The sequence below is a fragment of the Macaca thibetana genome, chromosome 2, assembly GCF_024542745.1.
Source record: "Macaca thibetana thibetana isolate TM-01 chromosome 2, ASM2454274v1, whole genome shotgun sequence".
In the NCBI taxonomy this organism is placed as follows: domain Eukaryota; kingdom Metazoa; phylum Chordata; class Mammalia; order Primates; family Cercopithecidae; genus Macaca; species Macaca thibetana.
The window spans coordinates 99295899-99320336 of NC_065579.1; the positions used below are offsets into that span (position 1 = coordinate 99295899).

At 45.5% G+C, this 24438-nt stretch overlaps 2 protein-coding genes and 1 long non-coding RNA gene across 5 annotated transcripts in view; 1 reads left to right on the forward strand and 2 right to left on the reverse strand.

Annotated features, from left to right (window-relative positions):
• KIAA1143 (KIAA1143 ortholog) overlaps positions 1 to 24438 on the reverse strand; it is a 940736-nt gene that overhangs the window by 331494 nt on the left and 584804 nt on the right. The window lies entirely within an intron of this gene.
• Positions 469 to 14864, forward strand: LOC126948573 (uncharacterized). The gene is made up of 3 exons (XR_007723488.1): positions 469 to 718; positions 2381 to 2467; positions 14766 to 14864. It is a non-coding gene; the product is annotated as an uncharacterized LOC126948573 (long non-coding RNA).
• CDCP1 (CUB domain containing protein 1) overlaps positions 14731 to 24438 on the reverse strand; it is a 63141-nt gene continuing 53433 nt past the window's right edge. Inside the window, exons 7-9 of the mRNA XM_050780508.1 lie at positions 23659 to 24024; positions 21528 to 21615; positions 14731 to 18495 (exon numbers count right to left, since the gene is read on the reverse strand). Of these exons, the coding sequence (XP_050636465.1) occupies positions 18066 to 18495; positions 21528 to 21615; positions 23659 to 24024 (884 nt within the window). The 3' untranslated portion in view covers positions 14731 to 18065. The remainder of the gene's footprint in view (positions 18496 to 21527; positions 21616 to 23658; positions 24025 to 24438) is intronic.

Here is a 24438-nt window from a genome sequence, read left to right on the forward strand (position 1 = left end):
CACACCAAAATAAATATTTTAAGTTGTACGCAAACCTGTTTAATGTTCTGTGGGGTAATAAAGCCATAGGCTACTTTCTATTCAGTTTATGACAATAATATAATCCCAAGAGTTAGAGCTAGGATTCCTTATCCTCCTTCTACAGAGGTTGTAAGACCTATGTGATTTTGGTACTCTCTTTCTCTTTTGATGCTGATTATTCGGCAAATCCCCTGTGGCTCTAGGTACTATCTTTCTTGCAAGATGTCAGGGGCACCTAAAAACCTGCCTGGGAATTTTTCTGTGCTCATGGGTGGGTGTTACATGTCATGAGATCAAGAACCCAAAAGCAGAGGACGAGATTGCCATGTAAGACCTCTTGGAACCCAAGGCTTCATAATTGGAACATAGCAACATTTGCTGCGTTGTTTTCCCATGTCTCTAGGTGACTGGATACTTATTATAGAATGCTGGTCGTTATGGTGATGAGAGCTGGGGGAAACCAGGCTGGGTGCACACTGTGAATGAAGGTTTAATCTATGTCATCCTTTGTCACAGGTCATCCTGTTGCCTAGGATGAAGTGTCACATAGTTTGAATCCACATTGCTTGCTGACATCATAGGTGAATGAACTTTTCCAGGGTTCTGGAAGCCTATTGTAATTTGTGTTCTCTACATTTTCCTGAGGTCCCAGGGATGCCGTGATTACTAAGCTCTATGGTAGGAGTTGGGGCAAGAGGTGAGTAGAGGTGACCAATGACCGGTGCGCCAAGGTCTTTCCGCCCTCTGAGATTCCAGTCAATTCCAGGCATAGAGTTGTGATTAAAAGAACATCAGATGGCATAAGAATGATACAATGGACTTTGGGGACTTGGGGGAATAGTGGATGGGGGCAAGGGATAAAAGACTACAAATTTGGTGCAGTGTATACTGCTCAGGTGATGGGTGCATCAAAATCTCACAAATCACCACTAAAGAACTTACTCATGTAACCAAATACCACCTGTACCCCAATAACTCATGGAAAAATAAAATAAAATAATTTTAAAAAAGATTTAAATATAACCTCCTCAGAAAGGCCTTTCCTGACCACTCAATCTAAGATAGCCACCCAGTTATTCTCTATGTCATTCAGTTTTAATTCCTTAATTAGCTCATGCTATTTATTTTGTAATTGTTTGTTCCCCACTCCAGATATAAAACACATCAGAGCAGGAACCTTATCTTGCTCATTGCTGTATCCCAGAGTGCTCAATAAATATTTGTTGATTGAAGGACCGTCTTCTGATTCAGTCACAGAGAGTTGGGCCATGAGGGAAATAAAGAAAAAAGTAGAAACAGGAAATGAAGAAAATCAGAAACAATTTAATACTCTATTGTGTGTAAAAATGAAGTGACAAGAAGACATACATAAAGGGGTTAAAAGAAGGAGAGAGGAAAAATAAATCACTGTTGTGTTTTGGAAAAACTCTTAATTTAGAGGGAAAGGAACTAACTTTATTGAGCTCCCTCTATGCAGGAAACCTAAATTACCAGATGATGTGGGATTTTTGATTTGTTTGTTTGTTTTTGGAAAGATTTTATTTCAACTTAAGAGTCATCACCAAAATTACTTTCCTCATTTTCAACCTTTTCTTAGAAAGAAAAGAAAGTGAGTTCTTTTAGTCTATAGAAAGAAAAACAAAAGCCTATTTGTTTCCATCAAGTGAAATTGTCAAGGATGACTGGCAGTGCCATTCACTGAGAAAGAATACTAGAAGTGTTTTGCAGGGAAATCACAAGTTTCATTTTTAACAGGTCAAAATTTAGATATTTTGAAATATTCAAGTAGAGGTGTTGACAAGATAATGTGATACATCACTCAGAGGAGAGATCTGAGCTGGAGATCTAAATCTTTGATGTGTGGATGATAATTGAAGTCATAGGCATGGATGTGAGTGTCTAGAGAGAAAAAATAGCTTATTAAAAAATGGGGTTTCATGGATGTACCTTAGGGAGCTCCAGTATTTAAGGTTTAGGTGGTAGCAGACAAGCCTTTGAAGGAGACTGAGAAGGAATGGTCAGGAGAATATGGTTTTATGAAAACCAACGGAATATACTGTTTCAAGGAGAAGAATGGTCAGCAGAGTTGAATGCTGCTGAGACACTAAAGAGAATGAGAATTGAAAATGTTCATTCCCTTTAGTGACATTGAAGTCTTTGACTTCAGTGAAAGTAATTTTAGCAGAGTGGAGGTGGAGTCTGAGTCATTTTAACATCCACAGTGCCTTTCCATAGAGTAGATATTTGGTATGTTTTTTCGTTTGCTTTACCATGAAATGTATAATTATGCAGAAGAATGTATAATGTATATGTAGTATTTGAAGAACAAAATGAACCACATTTACCTATAAACCTTTAGGAAACAACTTTAGAAGACGCCTGTGTGCCCCTGCCTGCTTGCATCTAGCTTCTTCATCTGCCCGGGTGGACCACTCTTACTGTCGCAGTAAGTGTTCCCTTGCTCTTCTTTTATAGTTTTACCGCATATGAGTGATTCCCTAAACAATACACTGTTATTTTTACAATATACTTTTTTAGTTTTAACTGGTTTTGAACCCTGTATAAATGGAATTAGACTGTATTCATTCTGGAAAAAAAAAAAAAAAAAGAACCTCAGGTGAATCAAGGGTAGTAAAGTGCTGATCATTGTTGAGGCCGAGTGATGGATATATTACTGTTCATTTTACTCTTTCCTCTACTTTAGTGTATGTTAAAAGATTTCCATACTCGAATGTCAAACAATTTTTGAAAGGTTGAAAAAAGCTTTTCTAAATTTTTATTATTTAAAAAAAATTTTTTTAAAAATTTTTTTGAGACAGGGTCTCACTCTATTGCCCAGGCTGGAGTGCAGTGATGTGATCTTGACTCACTGCAACCTGGCTCCAGCCCAGGCCTCCCCCAGCCTCAGCCTCCCGAGTAGCTGGGACCACAGGCTGCACCACCACACCTGGCTTGTATTTTTTATAGAGATGGGGTTTCGCTATGTTGCCCAGGCTGGTCTCGAACTCCTGGGTTCAAGCGATCCACCCATTTCGATCTCCCAAAGTGCTGGGATTACAGACAGGCATGAGTTACCATGCCCGGCTGGAAAACTTTTTTTTTTTTTTTTTTTTTTTTTTTTTTTTAAGAAGAAAAGAAAAAGGAAAGAAAAGGGCACTTTGAAGATCTTATAGGGTCATATTTAAGTGGTAAAACTTCGGAAAAGTGACTGATCTCAGGCAAACCTCGGGGTATTGTCCAGCCCCTTCTCTGCTTTATTTTTACTCCTTAGTACTTATTACCATGTAACAAACTATATATTTTATTTATTTATCTTACTTATTGTTGGCCTTCCAGCTAAGTTACAAGCTTCATGAGGCAGGAACTATTGGTACGTTTTGCTCATCCCCATCCCCAGGACTTGCAATAGTAATAGTACCTGGCACATGGATAGGTTCAGCTTCACGCAACAGAAACCAATAGTGACATAAACAAGATAGAGGCTTTTTTTTTTTTTAAACATAAATATATGTCACTCAACAGTGGAACCTAGGCCCCTATCTCTTTCTCCTTCACCGTCCTGACTGTGACTTCTACCATCAAAATTGCCTCATGATCTCATTATTGATGCCAGAGCTCCAGCTGTCACACACATTCCAGGAAGGAAGAAGAGAGGTGGGGCAAAAGGACACCTACTTTTCAACTGAAGCTGTCTCAATTAAAAGTCTTTCTTGTAGTCCAATCTCGTTTCCAATCACCTGCACAAAGATGGTTTGAGTGCTTGGAGCAGCCCTCACTGTTTGGCTATGAGAGTTCCAGGTCTGCACTCGAGGCCATTATCTGCATCCCAGGACTTCGCTTTAGGCCAATGTCAGGAGACACTTACAGAATGAATATGAAACTGATCCTCTGCTCTCTGAGGAGTGGTCCCTAATTTAGCATTTGCAGTTTTAGTGGGTGACACTGAGTCCCTGCAGAGGCACCAGGTGGCTCTGGATTTGGTCTGAGTAGCTTCAGCTCTTGCCCTAGGAGTGCCTGGGATAGTTTCAGATGAGAAACGAGATCCTGGATGGGCACCCCCCATAGGGTCCCCTTTCTGAAGAAAGTTGTCCAAAGATAGGAAGCTTGTTGGAAATGTCTGGACTCCAGTCCAGAGATCCTGCCTCTTTGTGGGGCCCAGGAATTTGCCTTTTATATAAGAAACCCAGGTAATTTGGACACAGGTTTGAGAAACGACACTGAGATACTCCAGGCCATGGAATGAGATACCAACTGGTGTAGGGCAGAAAACATCTAGAAGCTGTTCTTTCCCACTGAGGCCAGAAGGACAAACATTGCACTCAAGTAAGCCTTGAAGAGGCCTTGAGTCTCCACGGACTCAGGCCCTGCTCAGTGTTGAGTAAAATAAAGGTTAACTCAGTAATCTGATGAAAGCTCTCATGTGGATAAACAGTTCTCATTAGCTTGTTCATTGTCCAATGAGCTCACTTGGGTCTCATTGGTGACCATGGCTCTTTTTGATCATCCATAGACTTTCAGTGACAAATTGTACTTTGGGGTTAGTTAATGCTCATAAAATAATAAAATAAAACAAAACAAAATGAAATAGCACCATGTTACAATGAGACTCAAGATCATTTGATGATGTTTTGATGAACTGTGTTTATATTAAATGAGGGCCCTCATTTGAAGCTTATTTTCATGTTTGAAAAAATTTTTATTTTTATTTTTATTTTTTTGAGACAGAGCTTCACTCTGTCACCTAGGCTGGAGTACAGTGGCACAATCTTGGGTCAGTGTGACCTCTGCTTCCCGGGTTCAAGTGATTCTCCTGCCTCAGCCTCCCAAATAGTTGGGATTACAGGCACTGCCACCATGCCTGGCTAATTCATATATATATTTTTTAGTAGAAATGGGGTTTCACCATGTTGACCAGGCTGTTCTCGAACTCCTGACCTCAAGTGTTCTGCCCACCTCGGCCACCAAAAAGTGTTGGGAGTACAGGTGTGAGCCACCGTGCCCAGCCTGAAAAAATTTTTAAATGCTGAATGACGCTATCTTTTAGGGGAGACATTTCACTAGTACATAAAAAACAGGACAAAACTATCAAAACCACACAGTGACATTTAGAGTGGTCTCTAATCAGCTTAGAAGAGTGAGATGATGGGGCAAATCTCTTTAGAGGCTCTTTCAGTTGACAAGGCAGGCAACTGAGAAAACAAAATTAGTTGTATGAAAACATGTTTGAATGAAGAGAATTTAGACATCTAAGCAAACATGATTTTTGCATTATGCTGGAAACAAATGCTGCACGCTTTGGAAGGATTTACAATCACATTTAAATATAAACAAACAAACACATAAGAAACAGGGACTGAAGCAAAGATGCCAAGTTGCCTGCCTGTATCCTTTCATCTCTTCTCTCATTCCCCTCCTGCAACTGACCTTTATATTGGCAGAGTCTCTCCAGTGTACCTAGAGATAACATTGATAGAGGTGAGGTGTAATTCAAAGTTGCTGAGTGGGGCTTACAAGAAAGTTCTTTTTTTTTTTGAGACAGGATCTCATCTCACTCTGTCACCTAGGCTGGAGTGCAGTGGCATGATCATGGCTCACTGCAGTCTCAACCTCCCTGGGCTCAGGTGATCTTCCCACCTCAGTTTCTGAGTAGCTGTGACTACCGTGAGCCATCATGCCCTCCTGATTTTTTTATTTTTTGTAGAGATGGGGTTTAACCATGTTGCCCAGGCTGGTATTGAACTCCTGGGCTCATGAGATTCTGGTTCACTTTGGCTCCCAAAGTGCTGGTTACAGAAGTGAGCCACCATGCCTGGACTACAAGAAAACTTTTAATGGAGACAGCTTCAGTTGAAAAGTAAGAGTCCTTTTGCCCTACCTCTCTTCTTCCTTCCTGGAATGTGTGTGTGACAGCTGGAGCTCTGGCATCAATAATGAGATCATGAGGCAAATATGATAGTAGAAGTCACAGTCAGAATGCTGAAGGAGAAAGAGATAGGGGCCTAGGTTCCACTGTTGAATGGCATATATGTTAAAAAAAAAAAAGCCTCTGTCTTGTTTATGTCACTATTGGTTTTTGTTGCGTGAAGCTGAACCTATCCATGTGCCAGGTACTATTGCAAATCCTGGGGACGGGGATGAGCAAAACGTACCAATAGTTCCTGCCTCATGAAGCTTGTAATTTAGCTGGAAGACCAACAATAAGTAAGATAAATAAATAAAATAGATAGTTTGTTACATGGTAATAAGTACTAAGCAGTAAAAATAAAGCAGGGAAGATGGATATGAAGTGTGGAGGTCAGGGAAAGGCTTGACATTTTAGAGAGTGTCACCAGGGAAGCCACATGGGATTTCATTGGGGGAAATTAAGGTAACATTTGTGTAAAGACCTAGTAAGAGAGAGAGTCAGGGGGTGTCTGGTGGACAAGCATTCCAGGTGGAGAGAACAGCAAATGCAAAGGCTGTGAGGTCAGAGTGTTCAAGGATAGCCAAGGGCTTGGACTGAGTGGAGCAGGATGGTTGACAGAGTACCTGGCAGGAACTGTTGTGAAACAGGTGATGGAACCAGGACTAGCAAGGCCTTGTGGACCATAGGAAGAACTTTGGCTTCTACTTTGAGTAAGATGGGGCCACAGGTAGGTTCTAGGCAGGGAAGTTGCAAGATCTGCTTTATATACAAACAGAAACACTGTGCTACTGTCTTGAGATGAGGCTGAGGAGGGTGAAGGTGGAAGTACAGAGACTAATTTAGGAGGTGACTGCATCATCTAAGTGAGAGAGGATGTTGGTGTGAACCAAGTGAAAGTAGTGGAAGCAGGAAGAAGGGGGATTCATCATATAAGGGAGAACCATTAAGGTCCCCTATGGACTGGATATAGGATGTGAGAGAAAGAGAGGAGTCAGAGAGAACTCTAAAGTTTTTGGAAGGACGGAGCTGCTGTCAACTCCATTTGGAGCAAACTTGTTTCCTCTAGCCTCCCCACCAATCGGAGGAACAGGTTTGAGGGGAACATCAGGTCAGCTGTGGATATTTCAAATCAGAGATGGCCATTAGATACCAATTGGAAATCTTGAGCAGAGATGGATACATGGTCAGAATTCAGGGCATAGGTCCACTTTGGGAGCCATTGGGACATGGATGGTATTTAACATCATGGGACTGGAGAAAGTCACCAAATGAGTAAGTGTGGAGAGAAAAGAGAAGAATCTGGGCACTGAACCACAGGGCCCTCTGATGTTTAGAGATTGGGAGAAAAGGGGGAACCAGCCATGGAGACTGATAAGGAGAAGCCAGAGGGGAAGGAGGAAAACCAGCAAATCTGAGGCTGTGGTGGCCAAGAGAAGGAAATGTCTCATGGAGGAGAGAGAGAGAGATGGTGTTAAATACTGTGTCAAGTAAGATAAGGACTGAAAATTAAATATGAGGATTCAATAAAACTGTTCATATAAACATTTTAGAAGAGTTCTTGGTAAATAGTAATCATTTAATACATAGAAGGTGGCATTACACACACACACACACACACACACACACACACTTGCTATATTAGCCCTGTTTAATCGCATTTTCTGTGATGATGGAGATGTTCTATATTTGTTCTGTCTAATACAGTAGCCACTTAGCCACATATAGCTACTGAAAGCTTAAACATGTGGCTAGTGCAACTGAGGAACTACATTTTTTTAGAAGGGGGAAGAATTGTATTTTATTGAAACTCAACTCAAAAAAAGAAATACAATGCTGTAGTGTGCAATATATTCACACAAAGCACCCTCAGGTGCACATTCAAGTCAAGTAAGAACTCCATATCCCTTTTCCTGGTTTTCCTACCCTGGGACCTTAGTCTCTTCCATATACAATCATGCACACTTAATTTGAAAAAGGAAACCCAGTGTATTTTGATGTATTCTTTAGCACCAAATTTAATGAAATTTTAATTAAATAAATACTAAAGTCTAAATAGCCACATGTAGCTGCTGGCTACTGTCTGGAACATAGGCAGTTCTATAGTCTGTTCTGTCTAAATAGACCTATTCTGTCTATAGGCCAATTTACAAATGTTCTTTTTTTAGATGATCAGCCTAATGAGTTTTAGCCAGCTTATAAAGGTGTGGCACAGAAGGCCCTTTGATAGAGTTTAAAAATCATGTGCACAGGTGTGGAAAGTGTGGGTGAGCAAGCAGAGGCCAGCACCCTGAAGAAAGAGGCTGATGGAGTTTAAGACACACTAGGACTCAAATCTTGGTCTGTCATTTAGTTGTGAATCCCCAGACAGGTTGTTTAACCTCTCAGAAACTGCCTCATCCTCTGAAAAGGCCTGGCTACTTAATTTGCCAGAGCCCAGTGCAAAATAAAAACACTGGGTCCCTTGTTCAAAAATTATTAAGAATTTTGAACTGGCAACAGCAGAGACCAAGTGTGGGCCCTTCCAAGTTGTAGGTTCTGTGTAACGCATAGGTTACATGACCACGAAGCTGCCTCCTGGGTCTTGAGGATGCGGGCTGGGCAGTCAGAGTGTTGAAAATGGGAGAGGGAACAAAGGCGAGAGTGTTTGCTGCTGCTGCACTGCTGCTGGCCTGGGCTGGGCAGAAGGCTGGGGTGGGGAGCTCTTTTCTTAGATCAGTTTCAGATTTTCCTGTAGATCAGAAAGAGAGCTACAGGATCTCTTTCTGAGTCCTTGTAGACTATAGCTAATCTTTTCCTAGGCTTGTTTGTTGGCTGGGTCTTAAATGACCGTAGTCTAGCTCTTGCAGTTACCTACCGACATGATTTAGCTCTGTGTCCTCACCAGATCTCATCTTGAATTGTACTCCCATAATTCCAACGTGTTGTGGGAGGGACTTGGTGGGAGATAATTTGAATCATGGGGGCGGTTTCTCCCATACTGTTCTCGTGGTAGTGAATAAGTCTCATGAGATCTGATGGTTTCATCAGGGGGTTCTGCTTTTGCATCTTCCTCATTTTTCTCTTGCCACCACCATGTAAGAAGTACCTTTTGCCTCCCACCATGATTGAGGCCTCCCCAGCCATGTAGAACTGTACATCCAATTAAACCTCCTTTTCTTCCCAGTCTCGAGTATGTCTTTATCAACAGCATGAAAATGGACTAATACGGTAACTTGGCACCAGTAGAGGGGGCGCTGCTGAAAAGATACCTGAAAATGTGGAAGTGACTTTGGAACTGGGTAATAGGCAGAGGTTGGAACAGTTTGGAGGGTTCAGAAAAAGACAAGAAAATGTGGGAAAGTTTGGAACTTTCTAGAGACTTGTTGAATGGCTTTGCCCAAAATGCTGATAGCAATATGGACAATAAAGTCCAGGCTGAGGTAGTCTCAGATAGAGATGAAGAACTTGTTGGGAAGTGGAGCAAAGATGACTCTTGTTATGTTTTAGCAAAGAGACTGGTGGCATTTTGCCCCTGCTGTAGAGATCTGTGGAATTTTGAACTTGAGAGAGGTGATTTAGGGTATCTGGTGGAAGAAATGTCTAAGCAGCAAGCATTCAAGAGGTAACTTCAGTGCTATTTAAGGCATTCAGTTTTAATAAGGAAGCAGAGCATAAAAGTTTGGAAAGTCTTCAACCTGACAATGCAGTATAAAAGAAAAATCTATTTTCTGAGAAGAAATTGAAGCCAGCTGTAGAAATTTGCATAAGTAATGAGGAACCGAATGTTAATCCCCAAGAAAATGGGGAAATGTCTCCAGAGCATATCAAGGGTCTTTATGGCAGCCCCTCCCATCACAGGCCCAGAGGCTTAGGAGGGAAAAAATGGTTTTGAGGGCCAGGTCCAGGGTACCCATGCTGTGTGCAGTCTAGGGACTTGGTGTCCTGCATCCCAGCCACTTCAGCTATGGCTGAAAGGGGCCAATGTAGAGCTCGGGCCATGGCTTCAAAGAGTGCAAGCCCCAAGCCTTGGCAGCTTCCACATGGTGTTGAGCCTGCAAGTACACAGAAGTCAATAACTGAGGTTTGGGAACCTCAGCCTAGATTTCAGAGGATGTACGGCAATGCCTGGATGTCCAGGCAGAAGTTTGCTGCAGGGGCAGGGCTGTCATGGAGAACCTCTGCTAGAGCAGTGCGGAAGGGAAATGTGGGGTTGGAGCCCCAACACAGAGTCCCTACTGGGGCACTGCCTAGTGGAGCTGTGAGAAGAGGGCCACTGTCCTCCAGACCCCAAAATGGTAGACCTACTGACAGCCTGCACTGTGCACCTGGAAAAGCTGCAGACCACAGCCTCAACGCTCACCCATGAAAGCAGCCAGGAGGGAGGCTCTATCCTGCAAAGCCACAAGGGCAGAGCTGTCCAAGACCATGAGGACCCACCTCTTGTTTCAGCAAGACCTGGACGTCAGACATGGAGTCAAAGAAGATCATTTTGGAGCTTTAAGATTTGACTGCCCCATTGGATTTCAGATGTGCATGGGGCCTACAATCCCTTTGTTTTTACCAATTTCTCCCATTTGAAATGGTTGTATTTACTCAATACCTGTGCCCCCATTGTGTCTAGGAAGCAACTAACTTGCTTTTGATTTTACAGGCTCATAGGCAGAAGGGACTTGCCTTGTCTCAGATGAGACTTTGGACTGTGGACTTTTGGGTTAATGCTGAAATGAGTTAAGACTTTGGGGGACTGCTGGGAAGGCATGATTGGTTTTGAAATGTGAGGACATGGGATTTCGAGGGGCCAGGGGTGGAATGATATGGTTTGGCTCTGTGTCCCCACCTAGATCTCATCTTGAATTGTACTCCCATAATTCCCACATGTTGTGGGAGGGACCTGGTGGGAGATAATTTGAATCATGGGGATGGTTTTCCCTATAATGTTCTCATGGTAGTGAGTAAGTCTTACCAGACCTGATGATTTTGTCAGGGGTTTCTGCTTTTGCATCATCATCATTTTTCTGTTGCCACTGCCATGTAAGAAGTGCCTTTCACCTCCCGCCATGATTCTGAGGCCTCCCCAGCCATGTGGAACTGCAAGTCCAATTAAACCTCTTTTTCTTCCCAGTCTCAGGTATGTCTTTATCAGCAGCATGAAAACGGACTAATACACCTACACTCAAGGGTAGAGAAGAGGCCGTGCTGGTTCATCCATATAACTCATGGGATCATTAGGAAGTTCTTAAGGCTGGGTGCAGTGGCTCATGCCTGTAATCCCAGCACTTTGCTGGGTGAAAGCGGGAAGATCACCTGAGGTCAGGAGTTTGAGACCAGCCTGGCCAACATGGTGAAGCCTGTCTCTACTAAAAATACAAAAATTAGCCAGGTGTGGTTGGGCACACCTGTAATCCCAGCTATTCAGGAGGCTGAGGCATGAGAATCGCTTGAACCTGGGAGATGGAGGTTGCAGTGAGCCAAGATCATGCCACTGCACTTCGGCCTGGGCAATAGAGCAAGACTCTGTCTCAAAAAAAAAAAAAAGTTCTTAGGAAGCCTGAGGCTAGGAGAGAATTGGCCAGCAGGAGGCTGAGTTCCACCTTTCTCATTTCGTCATAAGCACGTTTAAAGCCAAGAAATAGCCTTGTGAACCCCCCAAACAGAACAGTGAGCTGTGGGGTTGGGTGTTGTTTGTGGGTTCCCCAGGACTGGCTGAGGATGCCTTGATGTGGCACTGATTAGATATGATCCCAGAGACCACACAGATGTGAACAGGACTCCCCTCTTCCCTGGGGAACAGAAGTCCATGAGAGGCTGGGTCTGAAGGGCAGGGCGAGGGTAAAGGAGACAGGTTTGGCAGCAGCCTCAGGGCTATAGGTGCTTTGCCCTGTGGTTTTAACATCAGACCCCCAAGTATCCCTGACTTGGGGGAGGAGCTGCCTACACAAAGTCCAGACAAGGCAGGGCATATAGGTGGAAGCAGAAATGCCAATCAGGGTGAGTGACAGGGATGAACCAAAGTTGGGTTCAATATTCTGGACCAGGGTGACTGGAGGAATCAAAGCATTCTAGAGTTAGAAGTGGGCTTAGAAGATTTAATCTTGTGCCCAGGACTAGGTATTGTGCTTCAGTGTCCCTGAGGCCTCCTCCACCTCAAACTTGTGGCGTCTTGAAGGAAAGCAAAAGAGGAGACAAACACTATCTAGGAAGCCCTGGGGTCTGCCAGACTCCTCAGCAGCCCCTCTCCTGACTGTGGATCCCAGGAGAACCCAGTCTCATGGCCTAGCTGAGTGGCAGAGCACTGTGGAAAGGCTATATGATTGCTGCCCTGCCTCTTGCTGCTCTGTGACCTTGGGCTCGTGACTTCACCTTGCTGGGCCTTCTCCTCTCACCAGTAAGCTGAAGATAAGCTTTGCTGCTAGGATATTAGAGGATGACATGAGATAAGGTTTGTAAAACACAGGGCACTTGCCTGACATCTACTTCCTCCTTGCCATCTGGAAGCCTCCAGTATAACACCTGCCTGAAGTCACTGCTGAAGTACGACATGTCTCTGATAATTAAATGTAACAGACATAATTTCTAGGGCACCCACTGTGTTGGACAATGTGAGGCAGATGGACCAAGTACAAGACATGGGCCCCTACCTCTGAAAAAAGTAGCATCTTGGTTAAGCAAAAGACAAGCAAGCACAAGCTTTTTAAATAATGAAACTAATACAGCTACATGCAGAAGAATTATGAATCAAAAGGCCTATTGGGATTTAGAAGGAGAGCTTAGCAGAGTTGGAGGGCTTCCTGGAGAAAATGGGCTCTGTGATAGACTTTGAAGTGCTGGTAAGACATGAAAGGTGGGCAGCTTTTGCTGTGAGTTGTCCAGGAACAATGGCATGAGCAAGGGGTGGGCAGGAGTGGATTCAGAGCCCCACTGGAATAGAGTTCTGAGGTCATGGGTGAAGTGGGCGGAGAGAAGTCTGAAGAGGTAAGGAGGGCCAGGCAGTGGACTGGAAATGCCACACCACCAGCAAAAGACCAAGGATTCTGTTCTAAGGGCCAACCAAGTCTGGAGGCACAGATTTCAGAGCGACAGAGTCACATGATGAAAAAGGACTGGTGGAATAGAGGGGGATGTTGGATGGGAGGAGAAACTAGAACAATCAGGGTGAGTGACAGGGATGAAATGAAGTTAGGTCCAATATTCTGGGCCTGGGTGCCTGGAGGAATCAAAGCGTTCTAGAGCTGAAAGTGACCTTAGAAGATGTAATCTTGTATAGCCATTCAGAATAGATTAATGCCCTTCCTGGGTCCATGGCAAGTTCTTCCTCTCTTAGTTCTGTCAAGAGCTGGTTGTTGGAAACAGCCTGGCACCACCCCTTCCCCTGCCATTCTCTCACTTCCTCTCTCACCATGTGATTTCTGCACGTGCAGGCTCCCCTCTGTCTTCTGCCATGAGGGGAAGTAGCCTGAGGCCCTTATCAGTTGCAGATGCTGGGTTTCATGCTTCCTGTACAGACTGCAGAACCATGAGCCAAATAAACCTCTTTTCTTCTTAAATTCCTCATGCTTATGTATTCCTTTATAGCAACATAAATGGACTAAGACAGTACCCTCCCTATGGGGCAGTGTGCAGAGAGAAAAGACCAGAAGACCAAAGACTGAACCTTGAGTCATGAGAACAGGATCCAGGAGAAGGGGCAGTCAGAGGTGGGATGCAGCCCAGATGTGGTCATGGTGATCAAGGACGCAGTGGTGAAGGTGGTCAGTGCTGTCCAAGGGCATGACCTGGACAGCTCTGATCTCCCCAGCCCCACTGAAGCCTATTACAGATGGCTGCAAATTCTTTGACACTTCTCCCACTGAGATGGGGAGGGGGAATCTTTGCTTCCTCCACGTAAATCTGAGTAGGTTCTGTGACTAATGCCCCCACAGAATAGAATGGAAGTTTAGCTGGGCGTGGTAGTGCATGGCTGTAGTCCCAGCTACTCAGGAGGCTGAAGTGGGAGGATCGCTTTAAGCCCAGGAGTTCAAGGTTGCAGTGAGCTATGATCTTACCGCTACACTCCAGCTGGGTCAACAGAGTGAGACCCTGTCTCAAATACACAAAAAACAAACAAACAAACAAAACAAAACAAAACAAAACAAAACAAAAAAAGGAATAGAATGGAAGTAATGTCATGCCAGTGTCCAGGTCCAGCCTCTGAGAGACTGGCTGTTCTGACCTTTAGAATCTGGGAGCACTCAGTCGTGGAACCCAGCCACCATGTTGTGAAGAAGCTCTGTGCAGTAGTCCAAGTGACCAGGAGTCAAAGCTCCCAGTCAACAGCCAGCACTAACTTAGCTGTGTCAAAGACCCACTTGAAAGAGGATTCTAATTGTGCTGCCCAAGCTGAGACCACGTGGAGCAGAGATATTCAGTCCCTGCTGAGCCCTGCTCTAATTATAGATCTGTGAGCAAAACTACTAATTTTTAACTAAATTTTGGGGTGGCTCATTACACAGTATCTGGTTTTCTCGGTGGATTCAATCCGGTGTGCTTGAGTCTCCCCTCCAAGTGCATGGCAGATGGTGGGAGCCATGGGAACTTTCCTCTCACTGCCCTCCCTTTACTTTTGTTCTGGTGGCTGGTGACCCGCACGGGGCTTAGAGATCAACTGTGGTCAGTGATTAGGGTGGCCCTGGGCCTCTATGGGGGTTAGGTATTGGGAAAGGTCACACAGGGTGGGGCCCATGTTGCCCCACAGGAACAGAACAGAACAAGCCCTGGCCTCTCAGCTACCCATTGGCAATAGCTTCCATTCCTTCCACTTGCGTACAGGGAGACTTGAAAATCAGTGGTGGCAAGACTCCAAGACTATTATTTTTATTTCCAGACAAAAACATCTGCTTCACACACAGAGCGGCATCACACGAAGAGGAAAGAGCCTGTATCCCAAAGCCCAGCTTTCCGCACCATCCACAAATGAAGACAGCATCTGCTGAGCCCACGCTGAGCCTGTCACAGTCAACAACTGGGAAACTGGGGCCTCTACTGAACCAGGGGACAAGCAGCCGAAGCACTTGAACAGCTTGATACTTGTTTTTTGGTACATTTGTTTATTTAAAAAAGCATAGGAAATGAATAAAATGCCACTAAAAAGTATCTGCAATGAATAAATTATTTCCAGTGAAGCACTGCAGATCCACACACACCAGTCCTCTAACCTTTACCAAGGCCATGTCTGGTGGGCTTGTGCTTGTCTCAGGTGACTCTTCCTTGAGACCTTTCCCTTCTATGCAATGATCACAGCATTGGAGACCAGTCCTGCATGCGCTGGCCTTCCATGTAGGCATGGCAGACCACACGGATGGGCACTGGGCTGGCATGCAGTAGGCTTCAACAAACGCACTTCACTGTTTCCAGTGACCCTGAAATGTTTTATATAAGTAGGGCCTGGGCTTTAAAGAAAAGAGCCAGGGTTCCTCAGGCTAGGCCCCTTCACTGAGGCACAGCTTCAGAAAATACTGGTCTCAGGAGCCAGCAACTTGTCCAGGAGTTTTGAGCCCTCAGTTGAAGGAAAATGGCCATGTGGTGTCCTTGCAGGCAACAGTGATGTCGGTGATGGTGACAAGTAGCCAGCCCAAAGAAGGCCAACCCCACCTTGGGTGGAATGCAGGTCACCTAGTCCTGCTTGGAAGGGGCTAGGAGGTTGGGGAAAGTCGAGAACGGAGGGCCAGGGCTCCACACAGTGAATTCAAATAAGGACTCTTTGGTGAGGGAAGGAAGCTGCAGCCCTCCTTTGGCCCTTTATGGAGGGTCAGCACCTGGGCTCACAAGCACAAGGGTCACTGGGCAGGAAGCAGACTTTTAGAAGGGAAAGGTGCTATAGGCAACGCCAAGGGCATAATTTAAATATCCTGTCCTCTGGAAAGTGTTCAAGAGGTCTTGCAGTACACACCATTTAGGAGATTATAAAATTCCTTTCATTCACGCCATGTGAACAAGTTGAGGCAGTGCGTTTTCAAGGTGAATTCATTGAATACAATGAAGTACATTTATTTTTTGAAGGAAGTTTTTGCCACAGAAATATTGAACTTGGGACTGTGCTGACAAGCTATAGCACAATCCCTCTCCTTCCAGATTGGAGCAGGGGTGGCAAAGCAAAAGTCCACAGGCACTGGGTAGATAACTGGTATAAATGAGGGTGTGGGGCAGGATGTGGTGGCTCACATCTGTAATCCCAGCACTTTGGGAGGCCAAGGCAGGAGCCCAGGAGTTTGAGACCAGCCTGGGCAACATGGTGAAACCCCGTCTCTACAAAAATTACAAAATTAGCTGGGCATGGTGGTTTGCGCCTGTGATCCCAGCTACTTGGGAGGCTGAGGTGGGAGAATCACTTGAGCCCAGGAGGCAGAGGTTGCAGTGAGCTGAGATTGCACCACTGTACTACCCCCTAGGCAACAGAATGAGACCCTGTCTCAAATTAAAGAAAAAAGAGGAATGTGAGCACACATTGGTCTCATGGTCTACTCACCTGATCAGATTAATGCCAGGGGTTCCTTTTCATTACAAGAAATGCAACCTGCAGGGGCACTGATCAGTAGAAACAAACACTCAGCCTCATTGTGGGAGGTGATAGGGAGTAGTGTGGGCTGTGGTGACCTGGTGAAGTAGACACCCAATCTAAAGGCAGAGCTGGTGCCCAGCTCCAGCCAGTTGTTGCTGGGTGAGAATGTGAGCCTCAGAATGGCCGGTTCTTCTGATCTGGATTGTTATGGGAATTTTTAAATTTTAAGTGTTAGATTCTGCAAGATAAACAGAACATCCCTGTGGGCCAGATCATTTTGTAGCCTCTCCTGTGGGAGTCAGTGGCAGGAAGGTGTGGTAGGCAGAATAACAGCACCCCAAAGATGTCCTGGTCCTAATCCCCATCTGTGGCTATGTTGTCTTGCATGGTAAAAGGCTCTTCCAGTGTGAGGAAGGATGTTGAGATGGAGAGATTATCCTGGATCTTCCTGGTGGGCTTTGTAAGTCAAAGAGGGAAATGGGAGGGTCAGTGACACAGTGAAGACATGTGAGAAAAGCTTGACCAGCCACCGGAGCCTGGGAATGCAGCCAGTTTCTAGAAGCTGGAAACGGCAAGGAACTGGCTTCTCCTTAGAGCCTTCAGAAGGAGCACAGCTCTGCTGACACCTTGATTTTCATTCAAGGACATCCATTTTAGAATTCTGATCCCCAGGACTGTAAGATAATGTGTTGTTTTTAAGTTACCAAGTGATGGGTTGCAGTGGCAACAGACAACTAATGCAGGGGGCCACTGTCCAGTATATATTTAAACATTTTTAGAGGACGAGAATATTCTCTAAATTTTTCTTTAAATGTCAAAGTATTGCTGCAGCTGGGAGAATCGCACATGGAAACTTAAGGAAATTTCTCTAATTGCTAGGACTACAGGACAATGGGATTCAAGATGAATTTCCACAATGGGATAACCACAAGCCGACCTAGAGAATCAGGAAGTCTCTTATCAAAGCAGATATGTGTCAATGCTGCTCAAACACACACACCCTTTTCTGGCTGGACAGATTATAAATTATTCCCACCTCCCGGGGGACTGGCACACGTTTATCTAGTGGTCGATAGAAGTCACAATGAAGACATCCAAACCAGTTAGCATGAGTTGTTACTAAGTCAGGTGAAGAAAGCTAGGTGGTTATACATTTGATCTCTTAAATGCACAGGACCACCAAATAAATAATAATAAAAAGGCACATTGTCATTTTCATCCTGGGGACCCCAGTGAGAGTAGGGATCTCAGGTAGGCTCCTTGGAATTGGAACTGTTGTCCTGAAGAGGGCAAGCCTCTGTTTAACACTCTGAATCCAGGGCTTGCTGCAACCCTATGCTAGGTGACTCAGGCCTCTCTCCTCTCATTACAGGCTGGCTAACCACACAGCCTGAGTTGAGAAGGACATGAGCTGTCATGACCGTATCCAGATGAGAATTCATCATTTTCAGTGTCTTGTGCTTAGAATGAGTCCACTGAGCAATGTGAAGTTGGTGGTGTCCAGGAAAATCTCCTGCTGTTCCTTCTGTATAATTCCTCTTCTTTAGGATTTCTGGTTAGGAACACGGATGGGTGTCTCAGTGCCCTGCTTTATGAAACTCAGCAAATTCCCTGGAAGGGATCAAGTTATTCTGCTGGCTCCACAGGCTCCTGAGTGTTCAGCAAGGGAATGTCTGTTTCCTTGCTGTTTACATCCCCGTTGTTGGGGTGGGAGAAGGTGTATGGTTCACTCTCGGACTCAGGAGGGGAGCAAGGAGGCAGCTCTTCAGCGGCCAACTTTGCAGTTGGGGCCCTGGAGCATATGGTGGGTGGGGAGGGAGGGCAGACCCCCATGGTGCCCTGGAACGGCCGGTAGGTGTCCACCTCGGGCTGCAGGAAGGACCCGCCGGAATCCTGTAGCAGATGCCCATACACCATGGTATCCTCGATGACTGCATATACGTGGGAATCATTGTCCTTTCGCCCTTTCTGAAACTTTTTTGGCTGTCTTGGCATCTCGGTATTGATGTTGCCATTATAGACACCCACGGCGGGGCCCTTGTTTGTCTTCTTTTTCCTATTTGGAAAAGGAAGAAGACAGAAGTCAGAAAGGAAAGAATCTTAGATGGGTACCATTGCTATGGCCCTGCTAGAGCTTGGATTCTTTAGGGTTCTGACCATGTCTTCCCCAAATCCCTCAAATTGCTCAGCACTTGAAACTGAAACTCTGTCCTCAGTGAACATTTAGAAGGGACCTGATTTTGTCTCCAGTTTTCCAAGTGGAAACAGAGATCACAGGTGGCAGAAGAGTGGTTTAGAGAGGGCACCTCTAACACTATCTGTGCTCAATTCGTTTTTGATAAGATATGTGGTATCCAATGGTGGAAACATCTGACAATCCCTTTCCCCTCCTTTCTACCAGAAATAGGCAGTGTCCCAGCCCATCTCAACCACATCAGGCTCAGTCATGCCCAGGTCAACTTTCCCACAATCTTAGCACTTTCCCATAGCTCATGCTTTCTCTCTGTTTTGCCTGGGAAAAGCTCTGACCATCTAGATTCTAAATGGTGACACAAGAGACTCAAGAGTCCAGGTTGTATCTTAGTTTTCAGCATGAGTTGGTGAGAGGAAAACTCAGCATTAGCAGAGAGACCCAGTGCCTCAGCAGTCACCCCCAACAAAGGAAAGAGCTAAAAAGAAGACAAAATTCAGGCTGCAATGCCAGAGTTCTTCAATAACACCATTAGCATTTGGATTTTAATGTTCTTTGGTACTTGGACCTGCACGGGCATTAGTGCTTGCTGCCACAGAAAACAAAGCTTTGCTCCCCATCTTCATGAACCAAACAGCAAGGAATGCTGACTTTTTAGCTGACCAGTGATGCAAATGGAGGAGATTAGCTCAATTAGTGTAATGGACCATATAAGGCACAGGCTGGCAGTTCATGGTTGTGGACAGGCTCTCTGTAGTTTGCTGAGATAAAAATAAACCTGGTACCTTTAGCTTGTAACACTGAGCCCCTGGCCAGGATGATGGGTTCCTAAGGCTCCTGCCTGAAGCTCTGTAATGTTTGTCCCCACTAAAACTCTTCTCATGCTATCCTGAAACCGACTGTTTATTTGCCTGTCTCTTCAGTCCCCCCACCCCCATAGAAGAGATTGTCTTGCTCATCACTGTCCCCAGTACCTCAATGAATCCTAGTGCCCAGGAGACACTCAGGAAGTACCCACTTAGAGAACAAGTTGGATAGCATCGTCTCTCCTCATTCTCACTATACAACCTGTCCGTCCTCCTACACCAGCTTGGGCATGGATAGGCCTTATGCAAACCTGCCAGCCAGCAGCCTCACACAAGCAAGGCCTGTAGCAAGGCTGGGCTGATGATTCTCAGGCTTAAACTGGAGCTATTTCAAGATGAGGCAAGTGCTGGATCTCTTTCCTTGTCCAATTCCCTCCTGATAAGGAAGCTGGGGCCCAGTGTTAATGCCACGCTTCCCCAGCTGGGTGGGCTATTCCATGCACCCCAGATGGGAAAATTCCCTGAGAGAAACAGTAACATGATGCTTCCTTAAAAGCAGTCCTTTTTCCCCATGTGTTATAGGTACAGCCACTTCTCACGGAGAAAAGACTCCTGCAAGCCAGTCCTTCCTCATCAGCAGAGACATTTGCAGACACTCTTATTGTAGACCAGGAATTTCAGTTGTCTGCTCAGGTCCACAGTTAATTTTTGAAAAAGAATTTTTTGGCTGGGCATGGTGGCTCACACCTGTAATCCCAGCACTTTGGGAGGCTGAGGCGGGCGGATCACAAGGTCAAGAGATTGAGACCATCCTCGTCAACATGATGAAACCCCGTCTCTACTAAAAATACACACACACACACACAAACAAAAATTAGCTGGGCGTGGTGGCAGGTGCCTGTAGTCCTAGCTACTCAGGAGGCTGAGGCAGGGGAATCGCTTGAACCCAGGAGGCGGAGGTTGCAGTGAGCTGAGATCGTGCCACTGCACTCCAGCCTGGCGACAGAGTGAGACTCTGTCTTAAAAAAAAAAAAAAAAAAAAAAAAAAAAGAATTTTTTGACGTTGGCTTTTTGGAAAGTGAAATCATGCTAAGGAAAATAGCTCTCTCTCCCATGACTTTAGTCAGAAATATGAGCAGAATTTATACAGTTTGGTGGCACCATGGACTCTGTTTAAAAAGGTCAACATTTTCCTTTTATAAAATAGAAGCTTGGGCCTGGTGCGGTGGCTCATGCCTGTAATCCCAGCACTTTGGGAGGCCAAGGCGGGTGGATCACTTGAGGTCAGGAGTTCAAGACCAACCTGGCCAACAAGGTGAAATCCTGTCTCTACAAAAAAATACAAAAAAATTAGCTGGGCGTGGTGGTGTGTGCCTATAGTCCCAGCTACTTGGAAGGCTGAGGAAGGAGAATCATTTGAACCCAGGAGATGGAGGCTGCAGTGAAATGAGATCATGCCACTGGCAACAGAGCTTATAATAAATTATATATATATAAAATAAAATATAATAAATAAAACAGAAGTTGTCCTCCTGAGGGGATGGAAAGAGAGACTGAGGCAGTTAACTGGGCCTTCCTTCCTCTTGGCCACAGGCCTGCCGTCTGTAATATACCTGGAGCCCAATAGACAAGGATAAAGCAGTTTGCTTAAGAAACTGCAGGAGAACAAGCTGGGACAACACACATTCATTCTCCTTAAGGTGACGGAGGGAGTGGTTTAAGAGGCACAGTCTGGCAGAGCCTAGTGAGCATTTTCTTGCCAAGATCACCCCTGCTTGATCAATCTACTAAGCAAACAGCACACTGCTCGCAGGGGACTTGTGCTGAGGCAGCTGCACCATGAACTACAGGTGAAAATGTCACATGTGATTTTTATCCCCGCCTCACCCCCAGGCGTGGATAAAAATCCCAGGCATGGGATTTTTTTTTTCTCCTGAAAGCATGACTCACATCTGGCAATACTGTTTAACATTGATCTTTGGGGGAAAAAATGGGAAGCAAGAAAACAAAGTCAATAATTAACAATCCACCCAGTCTGTGTGATCTGAGGAGGCGTCAAATCAGATAAAGAGAGTAAGAGATTCCACCTACTTCTTTTTCACACAGCAAATGATGAGTCCGAGGGCAGACAGCAGTAAGGCTCCACCTCCCACCACTGTGATGAGGATGACAGTCAAGTCTGTGAGCAGAGACATGAAGAGACAGATGAAGAGGCTGCTGGGGTTAGCTCTACAACGAATTTGAGGCATCTCCAAAAGCAGCTGTCATCTTTCCGAAGGTGGAACGCCACACATGTGGCTCCTTGTGTGCATTTGGGGTGCCTCACATCACAAAGTGCTTATTTCCTGTCCTTTTGGATCTGGGTCAGCCAATAGAAGGCAACTGTGCCAGTTCTGGGCCTAACTTTTAAGAGGATGACAGCTTGCACTTTCTCTCTGAGAGACAGCCAGCCATTATGTAAGAAGTCTGACGATGCTGAGACCACCATGCTGTGAGGAAGCCCAAGCTAGCCATGTACAGACCCCACTGGGGAAAAAAACCAATCTAGTGAGAACCAAAGGCCCTAGACATATGTCTCCAGTAATTCTCCAAGCCATCCTCTCTATGTGTTCAAGGCTTCTGGTTGGGGCCCCAGATACCCTGGAGCACAGATAAGACACACTGCTATGCTCTGTCTGAATTCCTGATCCACAAATTGTGGGTAAACAAAATGGCTATTGCCTAAGCCACCACATTTTGCGGTAGTTCATTTATAGCAATGAACAACTGAAACAAACTGAGGGACCTACCAGATCGACTCCAAAGGCTACTCCTGGCCTACACCAGGTGTGTTCCACCGATTGCCACAGTCTGTCTTGGAGAAGAGAAGAGCAGAGGAGGATAAGAGAAGAGCAGAGGAGGATAGGAGAAAGCAGGGAGTCAAAAGTCAGAAGTGAGGCAGCTAAAGGGAGGGTTGTTTCCTTTGTGCTGTCCTTTTCCTGCAGCTTCACAAACGAAAAAGAAAATAAATCAGAGGGGGATCCCTGTACCAAACAGAGATTTAGAATATCTTGCTTGTTCACCAAGAAGGCAAAAGGTGAGATCCAAAGGAAAGAGGAATGGAAAGAAATGACAGAAAGTGAATCTAAGAGACGAAAAAAACCCAGGAGGTAACCTATGAGTGTGGAGAGGTTTTCACTTGTGGCATTTGGCTCCCACCAGTTCTTTTGAGGCTAACCAGTTGTGCGGCTTGGATGGATCCTCAATCACACTGACCCCCAGAAAGGGAAAGGGAAAAAAGCAGCCTCCACGGTCCCTTCTGGTTCTGACACTGTGATGCTCTGTGCCTTCACCGAGTAAAGGGCAGACACGGCCTCACCACAGCCTGTCTTGCCACACCTGCATTCTGTTGCTTGATACCCTTCAGTGGTGCCCACGACTTTGAGGAACAAAGGCAAACTCATCATCCTGGCTTCAAGGCCTCCCATGGAGGGTATTTCATGGATTCCAACGTTTCACTGAGACTCAATAAAAAATCATGTACCTGTCAGACTTTTCAGGTCCCCATATTTTAATTAATGACACTGAATCCCATGGTACTTTTATGAGGTGGCTATTATCTACTCTCTGTGGATGAGGAAGACCACAGGTGTGGAGAGACTTCCCCTATGCAAAAGAGAGATGAATGGTAAAGGATGCTGGCAGACTGACTAAAAAAAATCTAGGCTGGCCAAAAGAATGCAGTTGAAGGGATGGCGTGAGTTCCTTTAGAGTATCAAAAGACCTTATATGCCTCCTCCAGTCTCTTGTGGATCTCTCTGCCTCTGCCATGAAAACAGCCCAGGCTGAAGGATAAGAGACCATGTAGTGTCAAGCCAAGTAATCTCAGTTGTCTCAGATGATCTTAGCTGAGCCTCAGCTTTTTGAAAGCACCAAGCTAAGATCAGCAAAGTCCTCTAGCCAACCTGCAGCTGCCAGCAGGTGCATGAATGACAGAGCCCAGATAAGTCCAGCTCAGACCAAAACTGGGCCCAGATAACGTTGGAGCAATAACAGATGGCTGCTATTAAGCCACTATGTTCTGGGATGGTTTGTTACTCAGCACTATTGATGCAATAGCTGACTGATACATGGACAGCCAGGACTCAATCTGTGTTTCTGACTTGTCTCCAGGCTTGCTCCCTATCCTCCAGCTGACAATTTCTTGTTTATCACTATCCCCAAAGACCCTGAAGGCCCTTACCCACAGTCCTTGGGGTAAGTGTCACCCAGAAGAGCAGGTCTAGCTGCTTGCCGCTCGCGGGGCTGCAGTTAGAAATGTTGACCCAGAAGCTGTGATGGTGGAATCTCGGCTTGGGGAGCGCATCCTCGTCCAGGCTGAAGATCTCCTCAGCCCGGGTCCGCTGCTCCTGGATGATCATGAATGCACGCCCTGTCTGGCACACCACGCCGGTCCGCTCCTTAAAGAAAGTCAGGCAGGCCACCTGGTCTCTGGGCACGCTGATGTTCCAGGACACTGAGGTGAGGGATGGCAGGCCCCGGTCCCAGTTGGGGGTCCTCAGATAGACCTTGCTTTTTGTGTCGGGGGTCACCGTGAAAACGCCTTCCTCTGCAGGAAAGGGAGGGAGATCCAGACAGATGTTTCATTCAGTCAACATGGAGAGGAAAGGGAGCGGTGGGGGAGATGAAGTCCAACTGTCCAGACTGGGGCTGTCTAACAACTTTCTGCGATGATGGAAATCTTCTGGATCTGCACCGTCTGATAGGGTAGGCACCAGCTACACGTCTGCTGAGCCTTGAAATGTGCCCAGCATGACCAAAGAACTGCATTTTAAATTTGTTTCATGTTAATGTATTATTATTAGTTATATTTGAGATGGAGTCTCACTCTGTTGCCCAGGCTAGAGTGCAGTGGCACAATCTCAGCTCACTGTAACCTCCACCTCTCAGGTTCAAGCAGTTCTCCAGCCTCAGCCTCCTGAGTAGCTAAGACTACAGGCATGAGCCACCATGCCCGGCTAAT